Source organism: Rhipicephalus microplus, chromosome 2, assembly GCF_043290135.1.
Source record: "Rhipicephalus microplus isolate Deutch F79 chromosome 2, USDA_Rmic, whole genome shotgun sequence".
Lineage (NCBI taxonomy): Eukaryota > Metazoa > Arthropoda > Arachnida > Ixodida > Ixodidae > Rhipicephalus > Rhipicephalus microplus.
The window spans coordinates 281,606,381-281,633,681 of NC_134701.1; the positions used below are offsets into that span (position 1 = coordinate 281,606,381).

General features: G+C 44.1%; 1 protein-coding gene across 1 annotated transcript in view; it reads left to right on the top strand.

Moving 5' to 3' along the window:
• The window catches only part of LOC119163237 (uncharacterized), a 39,119-nt gene extending 17,495 nt beyond the window's left edge, over positions 1 to 21,624 (top strand). The window contains exons 8-11 of the mRNA XM_037415193.2: positions 6,008 to 6,117; positions 10,907 to 11,030; positions 12,037 to 12,140; positions 15,764 to 21,624. Of these exons, the coding sequence (XP_037271090.2) occupies positions 6,008 to 6,117; positions 10,907 to 11,030; positions 12,037 to 12,140; positions 15,764 to 15,868 (443 nt within the window). The 3' untranslated portion in view covers positions 15,869 to 21,624. The remainder of the gene's footprint in view (positions 1 to 6,007; positions 6,118 to 10,906; positions 11,031 to 12,036; positions 12,141 to 15,763) is intronic.
• Positions 21,625 to 27,301: the final 5,677 nt, after the last annotated feature.

Genomic DNA, 27,301 nt, shown 5'->3' on the forward strand with positions numbered 1-27,301 from the left:
CCGGGCCTTGGGTATGAGACGCTGGGCTGTGCCTGGGCGGCCCGTCTTCTATACATCATCGGGGCGGGCCTGGGCCGCCTCTGGCAAGCATTGGGCCCGGGCCGTGCACATCTCCAGTGCTGATATCATAGCTGAAATTGGTTTTGAGCTATCTAATATAACTTTTCAGTCACAATACTTGATAGACTGTCATTGTCATTCCAAAATTAATTAGCTAATTAGACACAAGTTTGTCAAATTTTTGCATAGGGATATTCACAAGGGTCAATTTTGTGCTGTAATGCTATTGGTTTATTTTTAATATTTAAATAAGCACACAAAAATGTTTTTGAAATGTCCTGGACATATCGTCTTACCGACAACTTTTACAAAAAGCCAATTACAAAAGTCTGTATGATGTGCACACTAATATGGACAGCTTTGTGGCACTCACCAATGCCTCAGAATCTCAGTTCAGGAAACGGAATGGCTATCGCTTAATTTGTTGTGAAATGGCACAGGGATGACTGACAGCAACTGCTCAAAAAATGAAAGCTGAGAAATTGGAGCTAGAAGCTGATAAAACAGAACTCAGAAGGAAGCCGGCTTCATTTTTCATTGGAGAAATGCATGTTGTGGCTATCTTGAGCTCCAATCTGTTCTCTTTATGATACTGCCAATATGGTGCCACTGTGCCAAGGGAAAGCTTCGAATTTCCATTTTGCTATGCTCAATTTTCACATAGCTTTTGACGAAGGCCCTCCAGTAGAATGCTTGTTTCTCAACTTCTACAACTTATTTTGGTCTGAAATCACACTATGATGTAAAACATGGTCTCAGGATGACAGAAAAAAATTAATTTTTGAAAAACTGAACATTTTGACCAAATTTACGATTCTCGTCGCCACGTCCCCCCTTAAGCTCATGGAGCAGATATCTTGGCAACCACTTCAGAGATTTTGATTCTGTTTATTTTGTAATGCTTCTTTAAGTCTGCTTCACGAGGCTGTGATCTTATTTTTTCATTTTACTTCTTCAAGAATTTTTCATAGGGCTTCTTGTTTGTAGTGAAAGTGGGCTCTTCCAACGTTAACGCAAGTTAACTTAACACAAGATAACGTTAATTGCAAGTTGTAGTGCTGCAAAAAAAAAATGATTTTGAAAATGCAGCCCCCTTCAGCATACATTTGGCTGTGGGTGCAGTAATTGCCAACTATTGCCCCGCCGCGGTGGTCTAGTGGCTAAGGTACTCGGCTGCTGACCCGCAGGGCGCGGGTTCGAATCCCGGCTGCGGCGGCTGCATTTCCGATGGAGGCGGAAATGTTGTAGGCCCGTGTACTCATATTTGGGTGCACGTTAAAGAACCCCAGGTGGTCTAAATTTCCGGAGCCCTCCACTACGGCGTCTCTCATAATCATATAGTGGTTTTGGGACGTTAAACCCTACATATCAATCAATTGCCAACTATTTATGTCATTTTATAAAAAAAATCCTCCAGCCTCTTCATGAGGTTCAATGAAGAAATAATTTGTCTGTCATTAAGTTTTTGTGCTATCGCCTCGAAATTTTTATGGAAGTTCTTCGAGGCTATTCTTAGTGTCTGCCAATTTTTATCAAGATCCAACCAGAAACAGGAAAGATTGTTCCCAAAAGCACGTCATCTTTTAAGCCTTTAAACCACCTAGCCGTTGTGCAATTCTGATTTTTATGTAATGAGCTCTTTAAAAAACCCCTGAAAAGGTTTTGTCAATTTTGTACAAACACATCGGGTCAATAGACCAAGTTCTAAGGGTCATTTAAAGACTGATTTAAGCTCTCTGCATAAACTGCGTAATTTATCACGATGCTTTAAAGCCGTGAATCGCTGCAGATCACTTTGGCTCAGCCAAACGAATTTTCAAGCACCCATTCACAGTATGACATCCACTGGAAGCAGAATGTCACCCAGGCTGCTGATTTGATATGGTGTGGAATCGGTGAAAGTAAGAATGGCGAGTAGGGTGGTGCGTGCATTAACATTGACACGTGTGCGCACATCATTGACACGTGTGCGCCAGTGTCAATGAGGGCTGTAGTAGGTACACCGTCGACGTCAACATTGATAAGGTTCTGATGTGCGGGCAAGGTCAGTAGAGGATTTTGGGATCGGGTCGGTATTGCAGCATCACCTCCAAGAGCTGCTCCCGTCAGTTTTCCGGAGGTGAACGCCGGAACGAGCTTGGGGACGGCGATCGGCGAGATGGGGGCGAGCGGGAGAAACGGCGTTGTGGCGAAGGGGAGCGGCTGGATCGGGGGCGCGAGGAATTCTCAGGCGTTAGCGGCTCTGTTTTCGGTGATGAGCGTGAATTCCAGACAGGTGGGCGATGGGGCGGAGGGTGAGGCCACGGAGCAGAGCTGGACCAAGCACGGCAGTGACGCGAAATGTGGCCTATACGACCGCAATTGAAGCATATCGGCCGGTCGTCTGGGGTGCGCCATACCGCCGGGTCGCGATAATGTGGGCTGGCAGAAAAACGTCGGTTGGGCGGGACAGTCACGGGTGGATTTGGTGTGGCGTAGTCTGGACGATGAATGGAGCAGACGTTTAAGCCGGCGTTGGCCAGTTCTTGCCTCACGACGGTCTGTATGAGAGAGACGGTGGCGTGATAGCTTTCGGAGTTGGGGGAGGCTGACACGAGTGGAGCTGCGGCTTCTATTTCCCGACGGACAATACGGACAACGTCACCGGGACTTTCCGTAGAAGGCAGGCGAGGGTCTTCGCATGTGGACGTTGCAGCCGTGTTTGGAAGCCGGGCAAACTGGTGGAGAACACGGCGGCTCTTCGCTTCTTCAAAGCGCCGGCATTCAGAAATAATGTCGTGAACCGTAGATGAATTCTTGAACACAAGAAGGTGAAAGGCGTCATCTGCTATGCCCTTAATAATATGGCCAACCTTATCGGCTTCGGACATCTGCGAGTCTACCTTGCGGCACAAAGCGAGCACGTCCTGAATGTACGTGAGGTATGATTCGGTGCACGTCTGAACTCGACGTGCGAGCTCGTTTTGGGCGGCGCGTTGACTTGCCACAGGCCTGCCAAATAGCTCCCGGAGCTTTTGCTTACATAACTCCCAGCTAGTCAGTTCTTCCTCGTGCGTCTCGTACCAGACCTTTGCGGTACCTCTGAGATAAAAAATCACGTTGGCCAGCATGAGCGTTGGATCCCATCGCATACGTACACCCACTCGTTCGTATGACTTCAGCCAGGCTTCTACGTCAATGCCATCAGTGCCAGAAAAGGTACCTGGATCTCTCGGGGGCTCCAAGATGAGGGTTGACGGTCCAGTTGGAGAAAGCACGGACGTAGTTGGAGAAGGCACGGTAGACGGGGAAGGGTCGGCATTGTTGACTGCAGTCGCCATGGGGGAGACCACTAGGCGCCCGCTACGAAGCTCCGTTTTGCGTGAAGTGAGTACCCAGCACCTCCACCAATGATGTTACGGGAGAATAACTTTACTTTATAAAACGAGGAATAAACTCGGTGGTGGACAAGATGGCGCCCAGTTGGCTCACAGATCTGACAACATCGTCCTCCTCTTTGTCTTCTTCGTCGTTCTCATCCTACCGTTACAATATCAACCACTTCGCAATCTTCACCTCTGTTACTAGACGGCATGCATTGGGCTGCGTGCACTGTGCTATGGTCTCCAAGATCGCGCGCAACCTGTTAGCGTGCAATCTCAGAGGCCATGACTGGGCAAAGCTCAAACCGCCGAGTGTGCTCAAGTAGGCTCTGCGATTGCCAGCGATGCCAGCAAGTCTCATGAGTTGAGGAAGCAAGGCAGGGGCGAGAAGGAGGGTTTGATATAATTGTCCATAGCGGCCATGGTACGGGGCATGTCGCTAAGCTTGTGGTTCTAATGATTTGATGATGCTTTCACCTAAACGCTGGCAAAACTTTAAAGAACAATTTCAGGGTTCCTTTACTGCTGTCATGCAAAAAGCACAGTTCATAGGCATGCACATTGAGTCGCAAATAAGTTGGGTGGCTTGGGAGCCAGGTGGAGTTTGGGAAGTTTTCTAAATTTTGTTATTTTGCAAGCAGCACACAGAAGCAAGCAGAATACCAATATCGAAAGTGATATGTACAGTTGTGTTAGGTATGAATATATAAGAAAGTGCTTGGCTTTAGTTCCAGTGCATAGTGTTGCAATTTCAGTAAAATATGTAAACTTAAATCTATGTTTCACTGGAAGTAATTCATCCGGTAGCTTTTTGTTCTCATTTTTATTATATTAGGAGTGCCAAAAGTAGCAACAGATTCACTTGGGTGCTGTCAGGCTATGGTGGCCCCTAATGTAGTACCCTGCGCACGTCTACTGTTCAAGCTCCAGAAAAACCAGCACTGTTTTGTTTGAAATGTTTACTTTCATTTCATTAATCATATACTCAGAAGGTTCATTCAAGATTACATAGGAAGAAGCGACTTACTAAAGTGAAGTGGCAAATCGCGATCGAAGCCTGTCTTGGGAGAATTCGAAACTGGAATCAAAGGTGGAAATTTCGAGGGAGGAATATCGAAAAAGGATGTGTTTTGAAAAATGCTGAAAAGGTATTAGCATATGAAGAAGGTTTTGGCAGTGTCATGGGCAAATGGCATGGGCAGGCACGATTACGCGGGTGCTATGCACAAGGTATTCAACGTTAATTGGGGTAGCATACTGCACATGAGCTCCCATGTAAAGTTTTAAGGATTACTGGTTGTTATGAATGGGGTCCTTATGTGGGGAAGAGAAGCAGCACGTGTGCTGTCCACTGTTGATGCAAGGGAAAGTTTGTTAAAAGGAGCGAGAAGAATGAGTGCAGCAATATGAGTGCAATCTTCCTGCACAACAAGTGCTTGAGGTCATTAGAATGTCTTGTAAGGCCAGTTGGTACATTTTTGTGTCATGGAATGTCAGGAGACTATAAGGAGCAAGAAAAACATCGAGCAACAGATCGGCAAAGTAACGGGAACAGTGCTGGCTTGTTGAGAATGATGCCCCTCGAGACTACAATCTGAGGGATGCCTAACAACAGTGGACATCACTTCAAAGTGGTAACACTTACTACTCGCTGTTTTTATGGTGAAATCGTAGCTTCCCTCTTAATGGCAACATTGAGAGGTCGCTTATGCACTCTTCAGGAAGAAGAGTGTCCATAATTGAGCACACACTACAAGATGAGATCATGCTTCTTGTTGACTTTCTGTGGCTACAAATGACTACGTATGCAGCCGAGCATATGTGCAGATCTGCTCTGTGTGTTAGAGGTCAACTGCAGAGGGTGACAGGCTCAGTCGAAATAACTGGTGGCTCTTGTGTGCTTTCTTTCCACTTGCCTGATGTCACAGGTTGCCTAAGTCATGTTTGGAGAGGTAGCACGGTTGTAATCAGGAGAGGAGTAGTTGAATGAAACATATGCTTTGGGACAGGCCTATAGAATCCCAGTGCTCCTCAATACTCCAGCACAGAAACAGCGAATAGTTATTAATCATTGAGGGGTTCTGTTTAATTTTTTCTCTGTGTGCTTGGCACCTTGGATGTTTAGTGTACAAGTGAATGTTTAATGAACTTTATATGGCCTTATATACCAAATTTAATTCAAGTAATTGCCTATCTTGCTATTGCTATTAAGGGTAGGCCTTTTGGATGAAACCGGTGCGCCTGTGTTTAGAAGCATTTGGAGTGAGACACTGCGCAATTTTGCGCTATCATTTTCACGATTGCCAATTGTATTTCTTTTCACAGCCTTTTACATGTGTAAAGTTCAAAAAAGAACAAGACAACATGTTCAAGATATTGTGCTGTCTATAACTGAAGTATTACAGGCTAGAATATAGACTTTGTTTGACACCTGTAGCGATACATTTACACTTTTATCCATTGTTATTCGATGTTGCTGTGTGTCTGCTGAAATTGTAGACAGTATTGCTTTAGAGTGTTTTCGGGAACTCATTTTGTGGCAAAATGACTAAAATTGAAATGTCCGCAAATTGCCTATTTTCTAGTGCGATCACGCCTTGGCTCATCCACACCTAGTTCACCAGAAGCATCTTCGAATGAGACCACGCCCAATGGCCACCCGTCTCCGCCCCCTGGTAGCGATGTCACCACAAAGGTACTTGGGACGTTGCTGCCTAGACTGTCGTTTCACCTCAATTATGAGCTTAGTTATGCTGTGTTTTGCAGCATCACTAACACTTTCTAAACCTCATAGGAACTCTGAAAAGGAAGATGATTTCACTCATATTATTAGCAAATTACTTTAATATGATGCAGAAATCACCACTCTAGCGGTGAGAAAATGCTTGATAAGCCCGAAAATGTGATAAAACTCATGTCCCGTGGTGATGAGGCCTTGAAGTTTGTGGATGAGTTCACCATGACATGACAGATTTTAATGGTGTTCTCGTAGATCCTCTATGGTTATTTAATAAATATTGATAAAAATTAAGGGTGTGTGGATATCTATGTTTGAAATGGTGTTTGCTGTTTGTTTCAATTCGCACAAAAATTTTGCTATTCGAAGTATTAAAACCTATGAAAAATGAATGCGACAAAAAAACTAAAGTGCAGCATGCTGGGTCTTGCTGCTAGGTCTTGCGTTTTGGGGTGCTAACGTGTGAAAATGCTAGCCGCTCTCGCCAGTGCTCCGAACAGTCATTGCACAATAAGTTTTACCGGGGGTCCACGGCCGATGTGTAAAATGCCCATTGTTCTGAAGGGCCAGCTGGGTATGCATTTCATTGGTTGCGACATTTGGTTCGAGGTTCTGCTTATCAGCACTTCAGACCTAATGATGAAGACGTTTGCGAGATGACTTTTTGTAATCGCAATTGAGCATGACTAAGTTTGGAACATCAGGCACCATGACTGCACACATCACAACTGGGCTACCAAGCTTGCTGCATAAAGTCATGGCTAAGCTAACGATGCTGATGTACCGGACGAATCCAAATATTGTGGACAAGGACACAGTGCAGACGAACATTAGAAAGCGACAAAGCCACAATGTGCTTTGTCGAACCAAAAGCACATTGTGGCGCCCGATAATTCGAACGCCCAAGCACTTCCGACGGTTAATTCGAACATACTGCGTTCCGAAAATGTTCTCAGCACCTCGCCCGATCCCGCGGTGGTACCTGCGACACCTCAACGCTGCCCGCAAAGGAAATGAAAAGGAAAGAAAAGGCTGGGGTGAAATGTTTGCTATCTCTCAAACGCCTATCTGCGACGCGCCCTTGTTACGATTTTCCCTTTTCCGCCTCTGCCAGGTAAAGACCCTCCTCCTTCCAGTGCCGCGCGCGAAGAGAGAGAGGAAAAAAAAAAAAAGAAAGCTGTCGCTGGTTTGAATGAATGTGTGGTTGAAGTAAAGGAAAAGGGCACTATCTTCTGCAACCCTTGCCCCTTGCAGGGGCACGGCTATGAGCCTTGAGACGGGGGGCTCTTACGCGCCGGTGCCACGCTATCCCTTTCCCTTCCCTGCCACGTAATCCTTCTCCTTTCAACGACTGGCGCGCAAAGAGAGAAAAAAAAATTGGCCCCATATCTGCATGTAATCTGCAAGTGTCGTCGAAAGACAGTAGTCTTGCGTGTGGAGATTGTGAACAATTTATTTGATGTTCTGCGCAAAAAAATCGGTGAATGGTATTTTGGAGGCGCTGCATAGTGTCTCGAGCGTGCAGTGGAGGCGAGCGAGCGCATCAAGTCACGTCACACGTGAGACATGAGCGCCATCTGGCAGTTTTTTGTAAAACAAAGTGCGTGGCTCTGAGATGGGTTTGCACACCCGTCTCAGAGGTGATATGGTGTAGAACGGAAAGCGACGGGTAGGTGTCATCACCATCACCAAAGGGTTGGAAACACTCACATTTTCGTGCAAGCGCTGCATGGTCAGCGCAGCGTGATAAGCGCTACAGTCCTTAAAATTACTTATGTATGCCTTTTTATAGTAAAAGATGCACATGTAGAATATATACATGTTGTTATGGTGCCCCAGAGTTGTGTAGTAATTGCTTAATAATTGACAATTGCACAAGTATCAACGCTAAATCTTGAGCAACATTGGTGGGCGCTGCGGAGTGGGGTCGGCTGTTTCAAGTACCCGGTGCTGTTAAGAGTGGACAAATAGACAAATGTACTGACAGGCAGACCAAAATTTTTGCGTAGAAAGTCCCCAAGAAAGACTATCGTCTTTAAAAAAAAGCTGCCATGGAGTGTTGGATTTCTCTCAAATGCCGATCTGCTTCTCTCCGCGTGGAGACGCTCTTCATTTCTCGTCATGTGCTGGCCATGCTGCGGCTGTGTAGCGGAGAGCGGGAGGCTCCACTACGCAAGTCGTTGTGTCGTCATCTTTAGAAAGTGCCGGCGCTGGGCATTTCCGCGCGCAACTTCTCTTGCCAGGAGAATGCTCAAGCTGAAGTAGAAATGCTTTGGAAGCTGCGTGCGAAATTGATTGACTCGCTGCAAGGCAAATGTGTGCATACGCGTACCACCGATTACTTCAATTATTAACGGATGTCCTGTAATTTGTGAATAAATGTAAGTCTTCTGAAACTTCCTTCTCGTGTGTTAGCTCAATGCACATGGGCCACTGCATGGAGAGCCCTCCATTTATTTAGCTTTCATTAATTTAAGCTTATTTTTATTTGGACTAATTTTTGGGCCCCTTAGGTTCGAATTATTGAGATTCGAGTGTATTACTGAAGCTTTTCAAATAAGTAAATTCAGCTCTTTGGCCTCAACAACGTTAATTCACGCAGAACACTGATGCAAGCTTTGTAGCGCTGCAAAAGGTCGGTTAGTGGCGGCTCCGATTGTGTTGGCATGTTCATAACTGCACAGGTACACTTTTGTGGCACCGGACACGATAAGCATAATCGCAGCATCGATGCAGCCAGAAACAGCTACGCCGTCATCTGCACCGATAAGTCGCTCATTGTCCGAAATGGTGTCCGAAAACGCTGATAAGTAACAGAATTCACCAAGGCACCGTACGCCAGCGGTCATGGCGCACCCGAAGTCGTCACCTGGCCCACAAAGAAAGTTTATGACGGTGCTTTACTTGACGTCACTCCAAGCACCAGTCATAATTTTTATCACTTCATGTGGGTCAACCTTCGGTTCAACTCCCGAACGAGGATTTATCAAGAACGAGGCAAAAAAGTACACAAGTCTAGAAAGCGCAAAATACAGCGTCAAGTTTCCACAGTCGACATGTTGGCTATATCGATGGCACTAGTGCCTCTGTAGCTGACAGCCGCTGCTTTCAGCTGCTTTGATGCGAAAAGCTAGAGAAAGCGTGGCTTTCGTTCTAAAACCAAAAAAATAAAAATTACGCCACAGAGTTGCATTTCTCCAAAGCTATATCTTTCAGGCTCGTGTTCCATTGTGTGCCAACAAACAAGGAAGGGAATGCGAATATTGTGACGAGATCGCAGAGTCTCTTTGCATTCTCATTTTGGTGTCCTCAGCAGTTGATCCTCTTGAAAAACACTATGCCCACATGCTAAGACCTGAAGATCCCGCACCAAACATACCAGTGCACTTGCAAGTGCCACGCAACGAACCAGATCAGCACGATGAAATAATACCGCTTTTTGGTCACCTGTGCACGCAAAGGGATAAGAACTTGCTAGAACGCGGCCGAAAATTGATGAATGTTTGCTAGAAAAAATGCACTTTCTTGGCTACGGCGCAGCGCAGCGTGCGTTATAGCGGATGTCCCGCTGTGCGAGAGTTCGATATACGGGTGCACCTTCTCTATAACTTTGCTTGGGAAATTCAAAGGGATTCTTCAACTGTTTAATGTAGCCAATAATTCGATGTATGTGAGTTTGATATATCCGGGATCGACTGTACTTCCACAGCTAGCTGCTTGTTACGTCACGGTTATCAAGTGCCCCCGTGTTGCTCGGCTCTCAGGCGGCTCGCCTGTTTATAAAAATATTTAATGAAAAATTAAGCACACGACCAAAGGCACAGTTCTTGCCAGATTATTTCTGAATGCACAAAGATTTACCTATGTAACACAGGTTATGATCAAAAATCGGGTGTCATTGGCCTTTTTATCACTTTTAACCCTTTAACCGCCAACCACGAGCTGTACTTGTCACACTAGTTTGTACCAACATTGCTATAGAAGAGTCACACTTGTCTGACCTGGCCCGATTTTCTGCTCGTAGCATGGTTGTACATTGCTCTGCCTGAAATCTTCAATCCTTGATGGAGGTAGTTGTCTATGAAAAAGAACGTTTTGTGCCTTTTGTCAATTTTTTAAGCCTCGAATTAGTCATTTCAGAAGGCTGCTTCTACTGGAGAATGCCTGAAGTGGCAATGCCTGAAGAAAAAAAAAAGAAAAAAAGAGGCAGTTCTCGAAGCAGTACAGAAAGCAGCGTTAGTGACGACATGGAATTTGTGTCCAACTGCTATTCGGGTATTGTCTTGACACTGGAGACTGCTTCAGATGACGACGACCGGGGACGACAATGCTTTGACGCTGTGCTTCGAAATCTACCGCACAAAGAGCAATCATTATTATTAATCGTGGAAGCTTTTATGCCGAAGCAATGTTCCTGCATTTTTCTGTATGTTATCATGTATTGTATCAAATAAATACTTTGACTTTCTGTATGTTCTGCACCATTACCACGGTATGATGTCGTATATATTCAGAATCATAATTGCATGGAAGAAATTATGACTGCTAAAAAATTTGTAATTTTGGTGCGTCTTTTGGCAGCTAAATTGGTAGTTAAAGTGTCAATTGCCTATAAAATGCATATCGGTCATTGAGAACTGTGCTTGTTTTGCAGGGAGTGCCTTCAGAATTGCATGCACATTTTAATGAGCTTTTGCTTCAGTTTTTTGAGGAGCACATTCAAGAATTCCGATATATTTTCCAACAGAGAGAAGAAGCACCAGTGCTTGTGAATGGAGACGTGTTGCAAGGCTGTAAGAAAAGTACTCCTGAAGATCAGGTCACAGATAACTCCTTGGGCTGGGTCAGTGACTACACCCTACTCAAAAGTGGTAAGACCACCTTTCTTCCTGTTGTGTGAGCCAGTACTTATCATGAGATTTTTACATTTACGATTAATTGTGTATGTTGGTTAATGCCTCCGCTTTCATGAATTCAGAGAAGTATAATTTCGCATGTGTCTCTGTTCACGCGTGTAGTTCATCCTCTTTATCAGCCGCAATAATGAGGGAAAAATTTAACCGCATATTTTTGGGCTTCACCCGATGCCCTGAAGACCTTTACTGAAGTCCTGAGGAACCCACATTCGGGGGGGGGGGGGGGGGGGCACTGAAGATGAGCCTGCAGAGCACCTATGACGAGACTGGCAGGCCTAGACCAACTGCAATACACTCGAACTCCTTTATAAGAGACACTCGTATAAGAGAAAAATGGGTATAAGAGACATCAGTGTGCCTAGAGTAAAATACGAGATGATAAAAAATGAATGCGTAGTACTCTCCTTATAAGATTTTAACGTTCAAGGAGTTGCTCCATCGAGGCTCAGCGGCTAATGCCTCACACTCATAATTCAGAAGGCGGACGTTCGATTCCGTGCGCTGGGGTCTTCTTCTGAATTATTTTTCTTTCTTGCGTTGTCATATATTTGATGTGTGGCCATATACGGCGAATGATGACGATGGCGGCGGTGAAATCCAGCCGAGAGTGTCCATATAATCGCTATTGCAGTAAAAAGAAATAAGGACTGAAGGATAAATGCTTGCAAAGATTAACAAAATAGCAATATCCAAGAATGCATAGGTGCGCATTGGCTCTGCTGTCTCTCTCTCCTTTTTTAACTTCATGGCCCACCAACAGCTTGCAGCGCTTTGGTGTTTGGCATTGTTGATTGTGACAACGTTCTGAACTCGATGTGCACGTTTATTTAACATGTTGAAAAGTTATTGGAGGTTCTTTTAGGGCCCATTAGGCCAAATTGACTTTGCTCTTCACTTAAACAAGATAACGCATTCAACAAGATAACGCTTCAGTTTGCTGCTCTCCTCTGGTCTCGTGCAGCCAAAGCAGAAGAAAAGCAGAAGCTGCTGAAGAGAAGTCTGGAACTGAAAGCCGAGCGCATGCAGCTAGAAGCAAAGAAACAGCAGCTGTCTGAGATCATCGTTGTAAGTTGTGTTGTCAGTGTGTTATGACATTATCTGCTCATTGCAAAATGATACTCATATGAGGGACACAATCTATCCTTTCAGCGATTTGAGTAATTGCAGCATCTTTACTATGCACTGAAATACAAAACTGAAATATAGGTCGACCTCCTCCTAACTTTGAATCTCTGAAAAACAAATTTTAAAAAATCGCAAAGTGTCGCGGCGCATCCTCACCTTGTAGTTAAGCGCCAGAAGGCCACAAAGTGCTGTTACTCAGACTTGTCAGAACTTGAGTCCGACGATGTGTGTTTCTCACTAGTCAAGTCCCAGAGTACATCATTTTTCATTCCATTCAAGTCGTTGCTGATTCAACATTTGCGCGAGGGCTTGCATGCTATCTCTTCCAGTAGAGATTTCCATGCTGATGACACCCAGCCACAAACCGTCCTAGGCGGCCAGCGGGGGTTTAGGGATTGTCGCCCAGCGTCCACTCATTGTAAAGCTCGCGCATACGATATTTGAAGGGTTTATTGAGCACTACATCCAGTGGCTGTAATATTGGTATTAGTCCCCCAGAGATGACGACAAGGTCTATTTTACCATCCTACAGAGCTCCCTTTACATCAGCCGTGAGGCGGCCTCATAATGAGTTGAGCACCAACATGCTCGGTGGCTGAAAAAGCGCACCAGGTCGCCGATTTCACACGAGCCGGATCCACTCAAGCATGAGGGACTCATTCATAAGCCCTTTTTCATTTGCTCTCATGATAACATCCAGGGGAGCATCACTGCAAATCGCAAATGCTCGTGGGCCGTTGTCAAGAGCTTCACTTGCTTGGATTTTTTAGCAGTCACAGTCCAGTTCGAAGGCATATTGAACCAGATTGGAGTTTCGTTGACCTTGCCCATGTGTCCCATCATGCAGCAATGATGTCGACGAAGCCCAACGACGAAGCGCTGATACTCAATTAGCTCGTTATCGAAATCTTCGGGCAGTCTTTAGCACATGCCTCAGCGCAAAGCACTTTCGCTTCATAAATTGATGCACCCACGATGGCGAGCCCTTGAATTGAACCCTCGTGAGCTCAGAGTCAGTCGCGCGCTATTTCAATAGCTTTCACGCCGATGCACTCCGCTGTCACGGATAGCGACTTTACACGCAGCTCCCATTGGAGTCCATCCAGGAAATTAAGTTTTTTTTAGTTGCTGCAGGCTATTGGCTTCTGCAGTATCGGGACACTTTTCTCCGATGTACCGAATTTCCTTTGTGCTGCCAGGTTTGCCGTGCGCTTCAGCGTACTCAATAACTCTTTTCTTGAAGCCTATCGTAAACTGCTATCGACTACCACTAATTTGTGAAGGAAGTAGAAAAAAAAAAAAAACGTCACACTGACAAAGATAACTGAAGCAATGTGGCATTGCTAGTACACTGTACTGTAGGCCTTGCCTAGCCTTGCCCGATGGCAATGGCGGCTTTTGACTTCAGCTGCACATTAATGCGAGACTTGCACATTTTTTTCTGCCAATGACCGGCAAATCAGACGAGGGTCGACTTTTAATCGCGCTTTTTTGAAAAAAAAATTTGCCTATATTTTGGTATTTACAGTAGATTCTTCGTTGAGCGGGCAAGTGTGATTTTCTGTACAGCGAAAATGCTTCGATGCAAGCTCATGTAGTTCTTTCAAGACACTTGGAAATGCTGCTATATCGATGCTCTATCAATTGATTTATGACAAAGGGCGCTCCCTCGTCTGCTTTATCGGGCACATGAGCGTTTAAACACTGGGAGTATTAGCCAGTGCGGGTCTGCCATGTATGGGCGTTAGACACATGTGGGGCTTTTACAAACGAAAGGTATTGCCAGTGCTAATTGAGTTACTGTCAGCAGCCTCGAATACCAAGGCGATGGACTGGACTAGTTGGTACATGTCAAAGGTTGGAGGTTTAAGTTTATTCAGTAGTGAGTACATGTATAGAATTCAGTCATGATAGTACAGAAAAAGGTCCCATAGTGCAAGCACTGTAGGGGGGGCCTTATTATAATGTAAAAAAAAGAACATTACTAAAGAGCAAAAATTAAAAAAATAAAAATACAAGAAACAGCAATGTAGTCAAAGTGTAAAGTTGAAAAATGGATTAAAAGCCAGCGGGAAACATGAAAACAGATCAGACTGGCAATGATTGCCTCGAGGAACACAAGGCGCTCATCTAGCAAGCCATCAGGCAGCGCGGATGCAATCCTGTGGTTGACAACGCTAGACTCTTAGGCTAGGGAAAGAAGAAGATTTCATGAAAAATTGCGTCAACTTATTCTGCCTCGACATCGGAATCGATGCTAGAACGATCTTCTTCAACCCCATGCAGTGGTGGTGTGCACACTCGCTGTGGCGAGAACTGATGCAGAACTGCGCGAGAACTGCGAACGCTTCCGCGGCCTCCTGCACGATGTGATGTCGCATTGGCTTATCTTGAATGTCATCATTGGAACAGTAATCCTCTTCAAGCATTTCCGATAATAGGGAGATTTAGAATTAACGTTCGCAGGTGTTGTGGGTGTTGCTTTAGTTGAGGGCGCCATACGAGTTTTTGAACAGCGTTTGCTCCCCTTAGGAAAACGTCTAGGGACTTTCGTCCCGACCGCAAACTCAAATGCGTGGAAGCTACACACAGCACTTCGCAGGCCACGATCGCCGTGATCGCCGCACGCTATTTCAGATTTTCTGCGGGCGAGCCGCAAATGCGAACGGCGGCTCACGTTATGATGCATGCGCAGTGGCCGCGACCGCACCGCAAGGGCTTTCGGTCCTCTATTATTCATCAGTCCGCAAACCAGCAATGGCCACACCATCATCAACGTGCACAAACGCAGCCGGAGAACATAACGATGGTTTCTATGTCAAAGCGCCAACTCGCCCAACAGTCAACTCTTTTGATGTACCCGAGTTTCATACGCTATGCACGAAGTCACAACGCAAAGAAACCAGCAGTGTAAATGTCGCGGGCAACTGGGGTGGCGGCGGCTTCCCAAACTGTCCCGTTGTTCGCGCATGTGGCGCCATGTGTGGCACATTTCGCAGACACTGGATGCACCAGCGGCCCAAGTGCTTCCGCCGGGTCGTGACTAGTGCCACCTGGCCTCTTCCCTCCTCATTTACTATCATCATGATTATATTCTGCTGCTGTTCGTTTCTGTTTCTCCAAAACTTCGGTTTCACCGACGATTACGGCGGTGGAGCCGGGACCCCATGCTTACAGTAATCGAAATCAGTTACTGAAAGCTTGGCGCGTGTCCGAGTTAACCGAATTTCCGAGTTAACGAGATCCGGATAAACAAGCTTTTGCTGTATTTGAGTCAGTGACATATCAGTGCAGCTGTCAGCTAAGGAGATGACCTTTCTGGACGCTGTGGTAACTCTGTTAAACAGATTTTGCTTTATACGACGCATAACTGCTTCACACATGTGCAAGGTGCTTGCGGGCGGGCATAAGTTTTCGTTTGAAGCATGCTTTGATTAGTTGTAGCCATCCTGTGCCGTAATATTCTTCCTCTGTTTTCTTGTTTCCTGCTGGTTTTTTTGTCTATCTTAACTTTTTCGTTGTTTTTTTTTTATAATCATTAATAGTCTGTTGTTTTTCTACAGAACCAGCAGAAACGACGCCTGGAGCTGAAGCTTGCCCTGCAAAATGTTCAGAACTCATTGGAGAAGTTTGAGCGTGTTGTGAAACTCTTTAAAGAGGCCTCTTGATGAGACCGGTGGTAGAGAAAGAGCAGGAGAGCTGCTGCATCCCTGTGAAGTTTCTTCCCTCATTTGGTGCGATTTGGAAGAAGAGATAGCCTCCTCTTGTAAGTCCCGCCCACGTAGCTGTACCAACCTCTCAGCCGACCCACTCAGGACTGTCTCCTGCGCCACCTGTTGAGTCTACACGGCAGGTGCCGCATGTCACTGTGCACGGGGAGACGTAACCCTCGCTGTTTGTGGTCGCGGATGGTTTGCCAATGGGAAAAAGGAGGCAGCGCTTCGCACTACAATTTCGGGCACTGTGCGGTGTTTGTGCGGGCATACGTGTATGCGATCGAGTGTGTGATGGAGCGAAGGAATGATGTAGATGCCACGAATGGTGATGTGTTCATGTGTACTCCGTGATTTGGCTCTGATCGTGCGAGAAGAACTGCTAGCTTTCTAGTCATCTGTGCCGGGCACCGTTGTGGGCCGTGGGTTTTCAGATATTGCCATTCCACGGAGGTATCCAGCAGCGTCTGCCTGGATTTTTAAATGTGCTTTGAAGTGTACAAGAACAGTGCGGCTAATATAATGATTTTTGATTTCTGCATGCATGCTTCTACTTTTTTTATATTTTTATCACTTTACCTTTACATGGGGAGAGATCTTGCTATAGAGGGGTGCGTGTCTGTTTGGGGGAAAAGTTGTTTTCTCACTAAAAATTGTGCAACACTGTTTTTTTTTTCTGATACCTCTCTCTTTTTCTTATGATTTACAGTACTATTGGCAGAAATATTAAAATTTAGGCTAGGTTTAAAACCTAAACCTTAAAATATATAACAACATAATAAATCCTTTATGTTCCTAAGGGTGTCTCAGTTTTCTTTGTTTCGTTTTGTTTTTGCAAAATGTATCATTTTATGCTATGCTTGCAATGTTTTTGTTGTGCAGATCATGGTGTGAAATGTTTCATCAAAAGTTACCGGAGAAAGAGCATGTATGCATGCACCTATTCGCTATCATGCCAAAGCTTATTTATGTGTTGAAGGTTTCTGGAATGGAGTAATAACGGCTTATTGTTGACTTTATACCACCAGATAATCCGAGAACTGTTTTTAATGCACACCTGATAGACCGTTGGCATTGTAAGGTGCAGACATGAGCACGCCCACGCATATTCCTCCTACTTTGCAGAGTGTTGAGATTTAATATGCCATCACTGCTACTTGCCGAGGTATGTTTCACAATGTACAACAGCGGGACTTCGATATGTGCATATCTTGCCATCTCTCATCATTGTAAAGTTGCAAAAGCTCAAGCCTATAGAAGGGGGGCGGGGCTGCAATCAGCATTGACAGTAATTGTTGTGTGTCTGTAACACGTTAACAGCTGTTGGCCACACGATAATTTTAGCAACTAATGAGCAACTCATGTTTATTATTTGCAGTGTTTTTGCATTTGATTGTTGGCTGTCTTAGCCATTTTGAATTGTTTACATGTCTGGGTTGATAAACAGTGAGTATACAAGTGAAGGCCTGACAACAGGGTCTTATTTTGGTTCTTATGAATGAATGTTTTGTCTATACTTTGCTGGTTGTTGAGGCCTGATTTGTCTTCATACTGTTCACAGTTCAAATATTGATCTTCCGTGAACTCCTTCATGCAATCTGTGTGCGAACACAGAAATCTTGAGAGCTGATAGTTGTGTGAGATTCAGCATAATAATTAATGCATCGTCATTCAGGGTATGACAGTTGACACTGCAACCCCCATCCCCTCCGCTTGATTTTCATTGTCTGGTTTTTAGATTTTCTGATTGTGCTTCAGTGCTTGTCATTTTTTTTTGTCAGTTTTAATTTATTTGAGAAAGTCGGTACTCACAGAGATTGATCTGAAGGCCAACAATGCTTGCCAGGTGGACTACTGTGTGCCAAATAAGGCTTGCATTTGACTTGTGCGACCACCTGACGCCTGCAACTTTTGATGCGATGAAAAATGCATGTTTTGGACCCTGCTCTAGTGTCATAGTGCTGCTATATTGAGACACATAGTGTTTTTACGATTTCTTTTCACAAGTTTATATGAACACAAGATTGCTGGTAGGACCAAGAGGCAATGTTTACTGAATCTGTGTTTCATATCAGCAGCTAGTCATTGCCTATTAACTCTGCCCAGTGCTTTATAAAATATGTAGCTAGCCAATTGTAATATGCTTTTTTACTTAGCAGCATCTTGCAAATAATATGAAAAACCTTGGTCACAGTTCTGAAATGGATGGCTACTGTTTTTAACTTGGCTTGTTAAGCAGCGTTGGTGAAACTCATTTTCTTAGCAGAACATTTTAGAGAGCTTAGCCTGCCCGCCACACTAGCAACACAGCACCGCATTAGTTTACACAGAACTGCTGCATGGAGCAGTACTATAATCTATCCAAGCCAGAGTACAGCGAAATGTTTTGCTCAGCAGACCAAATGTCCTTTTCCGAAATGGTGTGCTGATTACAGTATCATGAGTTTAGGGTGCAGTATTGGACAACACTTTCAGTGAATGATCTAGTATGTTAGCACATGGGCGAGACAGATTATTGATAACTGTCAGACTACAGGGTGCTGTTGTGCTGTATTAACTGAATGACAAGTAGGCTTTTAAGATTTGAATGAATGGGAACTATGCATTATGCTTGCCATTTCTTGAATTTGAGCATTGTGCTGCAGTTGTCATGCTTGCCACAACTTGTAAGCCAACTTTAAATTTATTGCATTGCTTGTTAAAAATATGAAAATAACCTAATCTTTCAAATCTAAGCAACTGCTTTCTTTTCAGGATTAAGGTGCTGCAGAAAATTGTGCAAGAATATTTTTTGTAATATAAGCCATTGCCATTTGTGAAGGAATCATAGAAAAGTCTTAAAAAAAAATCTACATCTGCAGTTATGTTTGACACAATGAAATGAATGCCAAATCCAAATTGTTCCCTTTGCTGACAGTGTAATATGGTTAATCGATTGATTAACGAGAGAGTCAATACTTTGGAGTTTTTTTTTCTAAACTTTTTTTTCAATAAGGCATTTCCTACCCAAATATAATATGACTCCATTTGAACCTAAGTAACTTTCTTAAATTTTGTCATCAGTAGTGATAAATGAAAAATGGTATAGTTATAAAGAAAAAAGAAGTTGCATATTTTTGTTGTGCCTGTTGTCATATTTGACCACTTTCATGAATGCTGCATTTGCTGGGCAATACGTGGTTGCTGAAGGGGCAAGTTGATTTTCAATGGAGAAAGAAGTTGTGAAATCAAGAGACTGAAAACAAAGACGAATACATGCATCGTTCAGGAGACCTGAAACATCTTTTCGCTGACTGTGCCTGCTAATGAAGTGTACCACTTTGTGAGCATGTACCAAAAAAGTTCTTGAATGTTCTGTGTATTTTCAAAATGATGCCAACTCTCGCAAGCCCTGCTTCTTTTTTTGTTGGTTGAACTTGCCCAGCGGTGTTTCGCCGCATGGTTCTATCTGATATTTCAGATAGGCGCAGTAATAGTCTTGCCAGCTACTATTGGGTAGTGTGGCTGCCCTGTCAATCATGAGAATTCTTTTGCTCGCAGGATACACTGTTTGACTAAGGCATCAAAACACATCCAGGCACCAGTCATTGTGTATTTACGTATGCGAAATAATACAAAAGGTTCATGGACCTTAGGGAAGTCAAAGGACTCCTTGCCATTTGTTGAGTTAAACAAGGCTTTCTTGCTTTACTGGTGCATGCAGGTGTTCATGTTCTCATTGTGAAGTAACTTAGCTGGTTGATTATGTTCAAAAGGTGTTGCAGGAACCCTATGAGGCACCACCCGTTAGAGCTGAATTTCAGAGCTGAATTTTTCGCTTGTGTGTACCATCGGTCATTTTGAATTCTCTTTATTTGGCAGATTGCAACATTGGTTGCAGTTTTTAGACCAAGGCTCATTAAGGTCCTGTGCTTCTATTCATACAAAGCAGAGAATGCTTCATAGGCTACGGAGCTTTCTCACCCGAACAATAATGCGTGAAACATGAAAAGAAAGGGGTATGGATAGTACAGCTACATGTGATACTAAATCTCATTTCCTTGCACTGCAAAATAGGTTGTAATTATTTTTGGGGAGGTGTTCTAGAGACTGTTCACCATCAAGTGAATGAAACAACATGCTAAAAATTATTCTTTAAGAATTATCACAAATCCAAAACCTATGCATTTCCAGAGTCCGTGTAAGGAGACTTTATAACAGCTGTATTGCTGCAGCTTCCCCAACATTGTGTGCCAAGTATGAAATACAACGGGATAGAACACTGATCACCAATGACAAGTTCTACTTGGACGAAACACTGAGCATTTGTTATGTATTTTCTGGCGAACTCGACTGCTTGGTTTCACAGTGTTCATTGAATTTTCTGTTACTTTTGTGTTTCGTTTGGACTACGCTACACAACTTCCTCGTTCAATTAGTCTCAGCTGCCTGTAATCACTGAAATCAGTGTGACCAGGAACACTTGTGCTTCTAGGCACATTTTCTCATCGTTGTTTTTGAATGAATAGGCAGGCAGAAATGTTGTCACTGCTGTCAGTGTGTGTTGAATGTGATGCTGCACAAAAGTAGACATGGTGTAAAAAGTAGTTGATTGAGAGCATAACTCTTCACTTTTTTGTGCACAAGTGTGCATGTTTAAATTAATGTTTAAAATGCCTTTGACAGGGTGAACGGATAAAGTCCATGCATTATTGTTTTGGCACGCACGTGTAGTACGAACAGTCTTTAACGCTGCTTTTGTGCGTTTTGGGCCTAGCTCTCTCGCAGTTTGTCTCTTCAGATACTGCATGCACCATCTGTTATGTCGAAAGGAGTCAGTCATTTCTCCACATAGACATATAGGAAGTGCATATGCATTTTGAACGTTCCAAAGGGCATTTTTCCTTTACTTTCACTGAGCTCCCATGTTTGGATGTGTGTGTGTAGGCTGAAGTCATATTTTAAATGTTAAACATTGATTTTTGACGAGCCTTTGTTAATGGTAGTGGAATCCTTTTGAGGAACCCATTGACCTCAAACTTCACATGCTTATCTTCTAAAATGTGAATATACTGCACTTGATGCAAGTTGTTCATAGGAGGAGCCTGCCCACTTTGAGAACATATCATATTTTGCCAGAGTTCTCGCCATTATCACGTCATTTCCTTGCCGTAGGTTTTAATCTTGTGCGGTATGCCCTAGTGAATGGGTGTTCCTAGTGTGCATGCAGAGTGACTATTTTTTGCTACGAGGTGCGACTGTTTAATGATGCACGGGCATTGTATATAATGACAGGAGATATAAGCTCACTAGTCGCGCAGATTATTTGTTTGTTTCCAGAGTGTACAAAACTTATATACAAGTTTCCGTGATGTATGGGTATGGACTAACCGAGACACAATTTTGGTGGTGCCTTTGTTTGTAAAAAATAATTCTTTTTTGTTGACCATAAATATAAAGGGGGGAGGGTTTACATATTGTTATTGTACTTTTCTTTTTCTTGTTTTGTCGTACCAATTCATTATTGCAGATTTCTTGCCTTAGTAATTCTTAGTCTATGAGAAATGCTCATTTGTTACGCTATAGATATTGAGGAAGAGTGTATGAGTTCGCACCCTCTTTCCCTGTTAAAAATGTACAGAAGCTGTATATCAACACTCATTCATGGTAGAATACCTTTTTTTTATCTTTTAGAAAACTGACTGAATTAAATATACATATTCAAAGCTTGATGCTGTGCCCTGTTTGACTCATCTAGTTTTTTGTTCCTATGCTGACTCATTTTGTACATTGATAAGAGAATAATTCTTATTCAGAGCATACTTTTGCCTAAAGGAATACTGTTGTGATAGGTTGTCGGGCAAGCAAGACTTAGGAGCTCTTTAGAAAGAAAGCTTTTTCTTGATAATAGATACAAGTGTGACAATAATTGAACAATTATCTATGACCATAATATGTCATCTGTCTACGAAACTTGGGAGCGGCAACAGAGCATAAGTAAGCGTAAAACTCTTTTTCTTATCATATCAAGCAAATTATGCGTGCCGCTGCACATTGTTATACCGACCCCGCATCGTGGTGAATGCATCTGTCACAGGACGAGCAGACCGGAATGGGAAATCGAGCAGACGATTTTTTTCGGCGAAAAAATATTGAGGCTACGCTACTACCAAACAATTAGTTATATGTTTGCAATCTTTTGTAGCATAAATTACCTCGCTGTCGCTGTGCAAGAAGTTTTCTCAACTCGCTGTCGTCTGCATCGCGCTCTTAAAAACGCGCTGCAGGCAGTTGCACTCCGGCACGTTCAACAGTCTGCTCAGCTTCATGCTCCACTCTTAATTTTGCGCCGACAGTACGCGTAATAGCTAGCCACAAGAGGTTCTAATGGACTACGGTAAGTTGATTTATATTTATATCCACGTCGCTATGAATAGAAAGACCAAAACTCTTGATTCGATTCAACTGCGCGATGTTCTGAAGCTCACGGTAGGCGTAGGATCTCGCGACGGTTTAGAATATTGAGAGTATTTCGAACCACTTGTAACCAGAATTTGTGTCTAATCCTCGTTTATCACATTACGAGAGATGCGAGAAGCCACATCAGATGGCAAACGTTTATTACGTGCACTAAATGGGTACCGGACAGATGACCTCCGTGCGTGGCTGTTGGCACGCCGGATAACCTACTGTCATGATGTGTCTTCAGTTGTTGTTTTCACGGTAATCTATTCATAAACATGTGTAGTCAAACGATAAAAATAAAATTATATCAGGCGATGTTCAGTGTGGCTGACTAACTGAGCACGTCTGCGCACTAAAGCGCGTATTGGTTTATGCAAAACTACAGCACGTAAGTTGGCTTGTAGAAGTATAAGTTGCAAGTGTACTTGCATCGTTCTCAATTTTGTATCGGACTGTTAATTGTGAAGCGAGATTTCAGAATTGTACCATTTTATGCTGCCCGCCGTCTGCCACTGACACATGCACAGTGTTGGCTGAACATATCGACGAGTGTTCTAAGTCAAACCAAAACAAAAGATTTAAAACAAGTTGAATTATATGTAAAAAATGCACAATGCAATAAACTGCAGTTCTACATTTTCATTTAACAAAATATCAAAGCAAAGTAGCAAAGCATGTCTTCGAGAGCTCAGTCGGTGTAAAATCTCAGAGGCCATGAACAAAGCAAGGGCGCTTAGATCGGGCACGCGCGGACAGCCAGGCGCGCCCCAAAGTTTAGAGATCGTTTATAGTGCAGCCTCTTAAAATCTAGGAGGCTATGGTTTACAGATACCTTTTTTAGTTCCGGAACTCTCCGCTTCGCCTTCAGGGAGCAGGCGGCCGGCTGCAGCTCCCGCCACCGCGGCGCTGTAGGCCAACTTTGCGCCAACGTTTTCTTAGCGCCAAGCAAACTAGGGTCGTCTGCTACAGCTAGGCGTAATGCAGCCAGCGAGCACCGTTTACACAACACCGCAATTTTTTTTTGTTTAGGCGCGAGGAGTATAACGTAGACCATAGATAAATGCGCGGTATCTTTCCGGATCCTTGGTGAAAATAATAGCTTGCGTAAGCGTAGTGCTAGGCGAGCATTTGTCTATCAAAGAGCCGTTGTGCCACCGTGCAACTTCTTGTTCTTCCAGGTAGTAGAAACAAAATTCAGAGTTCAGTTGTATTAGAAACGTATCACCGAAGCCTCAGTGAAAGCTGTGTCTTATCTGGCTCCAGCTTAGTTGTTTAGAAGATATTTTTGCGGGTCTCAGCATAGGGATCGTCGACGCTGTGCACAACATTAACTTGCGCAGCAAATAAGCACCTCGGCGGGTCGTGCCCAAAGGAAGTTGAAATCGAGCCATTGCTGTAAGGTATCAGCCACATTTAAAATCACACTGGAACGACGCTATTTCGCTGTTCCGCTTGAAGATAAACCAGTGCACTTTCTTCTTCTGAAGTATTCAGATTAATGGGTGTCTGAGTGGATAATATTTTAGATCATTACAAAAATGAAAATTTTGTGAATTGGACCCTTCGAGAAAGCTTCAAGTTCTATCGGACCTCTCCCGCCAGGATGCAACTTTACTGTGCCGCCTGTGGTTAGGAGTAGATTTTACAAATGCGTACTCCTTTCGTAGAGGAATGGCGGATAGCTCCCGATGTGAATCGTGCGACACTGACGAGAGAATAGAACATCTACTGTGTTCATGTGAACGTTTTGCGAGCGAACGCAACTTGCTACGCGAAACGTTAGATACACTAGACAGTAAACCTTTCTCCGAAGAGAAGATCCTTGGTTCATGGCTGTACGCGTCGCAGGCCAGCAAAGCGACGCGAGCACTGCTAAGTTTTCTAAAGACGACCGGACTACGCGACCGCTTATAAGCGTACAACGGACAAGGTCACATCTACACACACGTTGCCCTTCACTTCTTTCTCTCTTCTCCTTTAATCCCCTCACCCCTTCCACCAGTGCAGAGTAGCAAACCGGACGTGCGTTTGGTTGACCTCCCTGCCTTTCATTTCTTCCCTTCCTCCTCCTCCTCCTTGTGAAGATAGGAAAACATCACTGTATTGACAAAAAAAAAAAAAAAACACTTGTCACTGTCACACACCAGTTACGAGCATTCGAATTTCAAACAAGCGCATAGCTGAATTTTTGTTAACCATTCGGGCTTGTAAGCGGCAAAGCATGAGACAATCTGTTGTCTTGTTGCATGATGGATGTACGATCTGCGAACACTTTCTGCACTTCAGGTAAATCTTCAACTAGATCACTGAGAGTTGATGCTGATGCTGATGACCTTTGATGGATGGCGCTTACCCACAAAGGGGGATGGGCCAAGAACCGGGCGGCAGGATACTTAAATGCAACTAAACTGAAAATGAAGCCAATCTGAAAAAGTAGCTTAAAATAATACTACCAAAAAACAAAAATGTGTGCTGAGCAAGCAGTCAAACCATCTTTTGTTTTTGAAAGACATAACTACGAATTATAAACTAAAGATTTGAAAAGGTAGTGGTTCACTAGCATGGTAATCTTTTAGTTGCGTTGATGTAATTGCTGGGGATTCAGTCCTCTTTTTCCTTTTCTTCACTTAGCAGGTGTATCTCAAGCTTTCTCCGTTCTCGAACGGTGGCGGCACAGATCAAGCGTGAATAAGTATCTATAAACGTTGGCGCGCCCAATCCAGGCGCCTGTGAGCAAAGCATGGCCTCCAAGATTTTAAGTTCGGAGGCCATGAGAAAAGTTAACTAACGCTTTTTTGTGACACCAGTGCACAAAGGCGCTGCGGTAGCTAATGGTTACGGCGCCATGTTAACATTGCGTTAGTTCTCTCAGCGCATGATTAGAAACGTTCTCTGTGCGTGCAGTGCTTCTGGATTTGTTGGTATTTGCTGTGACTGGCAGTCTTTATATGTTGAAACATAATCAGACATTGGTTCCGGAATTGTGTAACAATCATCCGGAGTTGTTTCTGGCCTTTGATGTTGTACGTCTACTACTACTGCTACTACTGCTACTACTTTATTATTATTATTATTATTATTATTATTATTATTATTATTATTATTATTATTATTATTATTATTATTATTATTATTATTATTATTTATTCAGGGATTTGGTGTAACAAAGTCATGACGTAATTACATCCCACCCGTCCCACCCTTTCTCTGATGTTATTCGCTGCAAATATGGAATTCAATGAACCCCTCTCGGTTTCATTTTGTTGGAGAGTTGTGAATGTCGATGTGGTAGCAGAACATACACGCATGCACACATGTTCCAGCACTTTTTCTGGCTTGCCCGGTGTAAGATGTTAAGACCGAAGTACTTCTGCCTCCAAAAACAAACAAACAAGCGGATAAATAAATAAACAAATAAATTCGTAGTGTACGGAACTTCAATGTCAGCACGTACGCTGGTGCGAAGACGACCGGTTCGCATATTGCGGACTTTGCCACTCGCGAGAATACCTTTAAATATCACACGTTCCATCTGCAAAAAAAAAAGCAAAGCATACAAGGGCGCAGCCAGAAATTTGTTTTCCTAGAGGGGGTGTACGATACCTTTATGTAAGTTCGAGTTTCTTTGTGCGCGTGTGCCACGTCACTCCTTCCTCCTGGCTACGCCAATGAAGCATGTACATACACACAGACTTAAGACGCTAGTCTGTTTTTGTGTTGTGAAACGGGAGCTATGTTATTAGTATTTTGCCTGTCAGCGTGGAAGAAGAACGAGGTAATGCCATATAGACTTCAGTGCTGCCGGCCCCGTCACACTATATATATGTACACCTCGGAATGCTCCACTCAATTTTATGTGTGTAGTAAACAAGCGAGGTAAACGAAGTTTACCCGGTGACCCGTAGGGAAATTTTCCGCGCTCCTTTGGAGATATAGCGTTTAAAATGTTAGAGTGAAAGCTTACTCCATGGCCGATCAATCTTGAGAATGTCGGTTTAGAAGAGGCCAGGCACGGAAAACGCGATTTGAGGGGCTCTTGCAGGAACTAGTGACGTTATTTATGTGTAAAGAGGTTTATTGGGCGAACCAAACGGGCAGGTCGGAGATTGGAGATAGCGACAGGACGAGGAAGATGGAGGAGCTCGAGCGCCGATCTCGTGGTGCCTTACTCTGCGATGATGCTTGCTGTTTCCTTTTGTTATCATCATTCCTTCATTATAATTGCCCCCGTCGAGAAAGATCAAGCCATCCTGGCGATCTAACAAGTAGGGACGAGCGGGTCGAAGTACGGCTTCAAGCGGTCCACGTGAACAATATCGTGTCCACGCCGACGATGGTCACCGGGTGGCGTAAGCGGTTCGATGGCGTAATTGACGGGCGATGTGCGCTCTACCACGCGGTATGGGCCATGGTAATTTGAAAGTAGCTTGGTAGACAAACCAGGTGCACAGGGTGGTACATACAGCCATACAAGGGTTCCAGGGGCGAACTTGGCGGCAGGAGGGTGGTCGTCATCGCGGGCCTTTTTCTGGCGTTGCTGGTCAGCCGTAGTAAACTGCTTCGCTAGTTGGCGGCATTCTTCGGCGTGACGGGCGGCTTCAGACACGGTCGTGCACTCAGATACACCTGGTGCGTATGGCAGCAAAGTGTCAATTGTGTGCGATGGTTGACGTCCGTATAGAAGGTAGAATGGAGAAAAGCCGGTGGTGACTTGGGTAGCGGTGTTGTACGCGTAGGTCGCAAACGGAAGAACCAGGTCCCAGTTCGTTTGGTCAGATGCCACATGCGTCGCGAGCATGTCACCCAGGGTCCGATTAAACCGCTCAGTCAGGCCATTCGTCTGAGGGTGGTAAGCAGTACTCATCCGGTGTACAATATGGCACTGACGGAGAAGTGCTTGGATTACGTCGGATAGAAATACACGGCCCCGGTCACTGAGGAGCT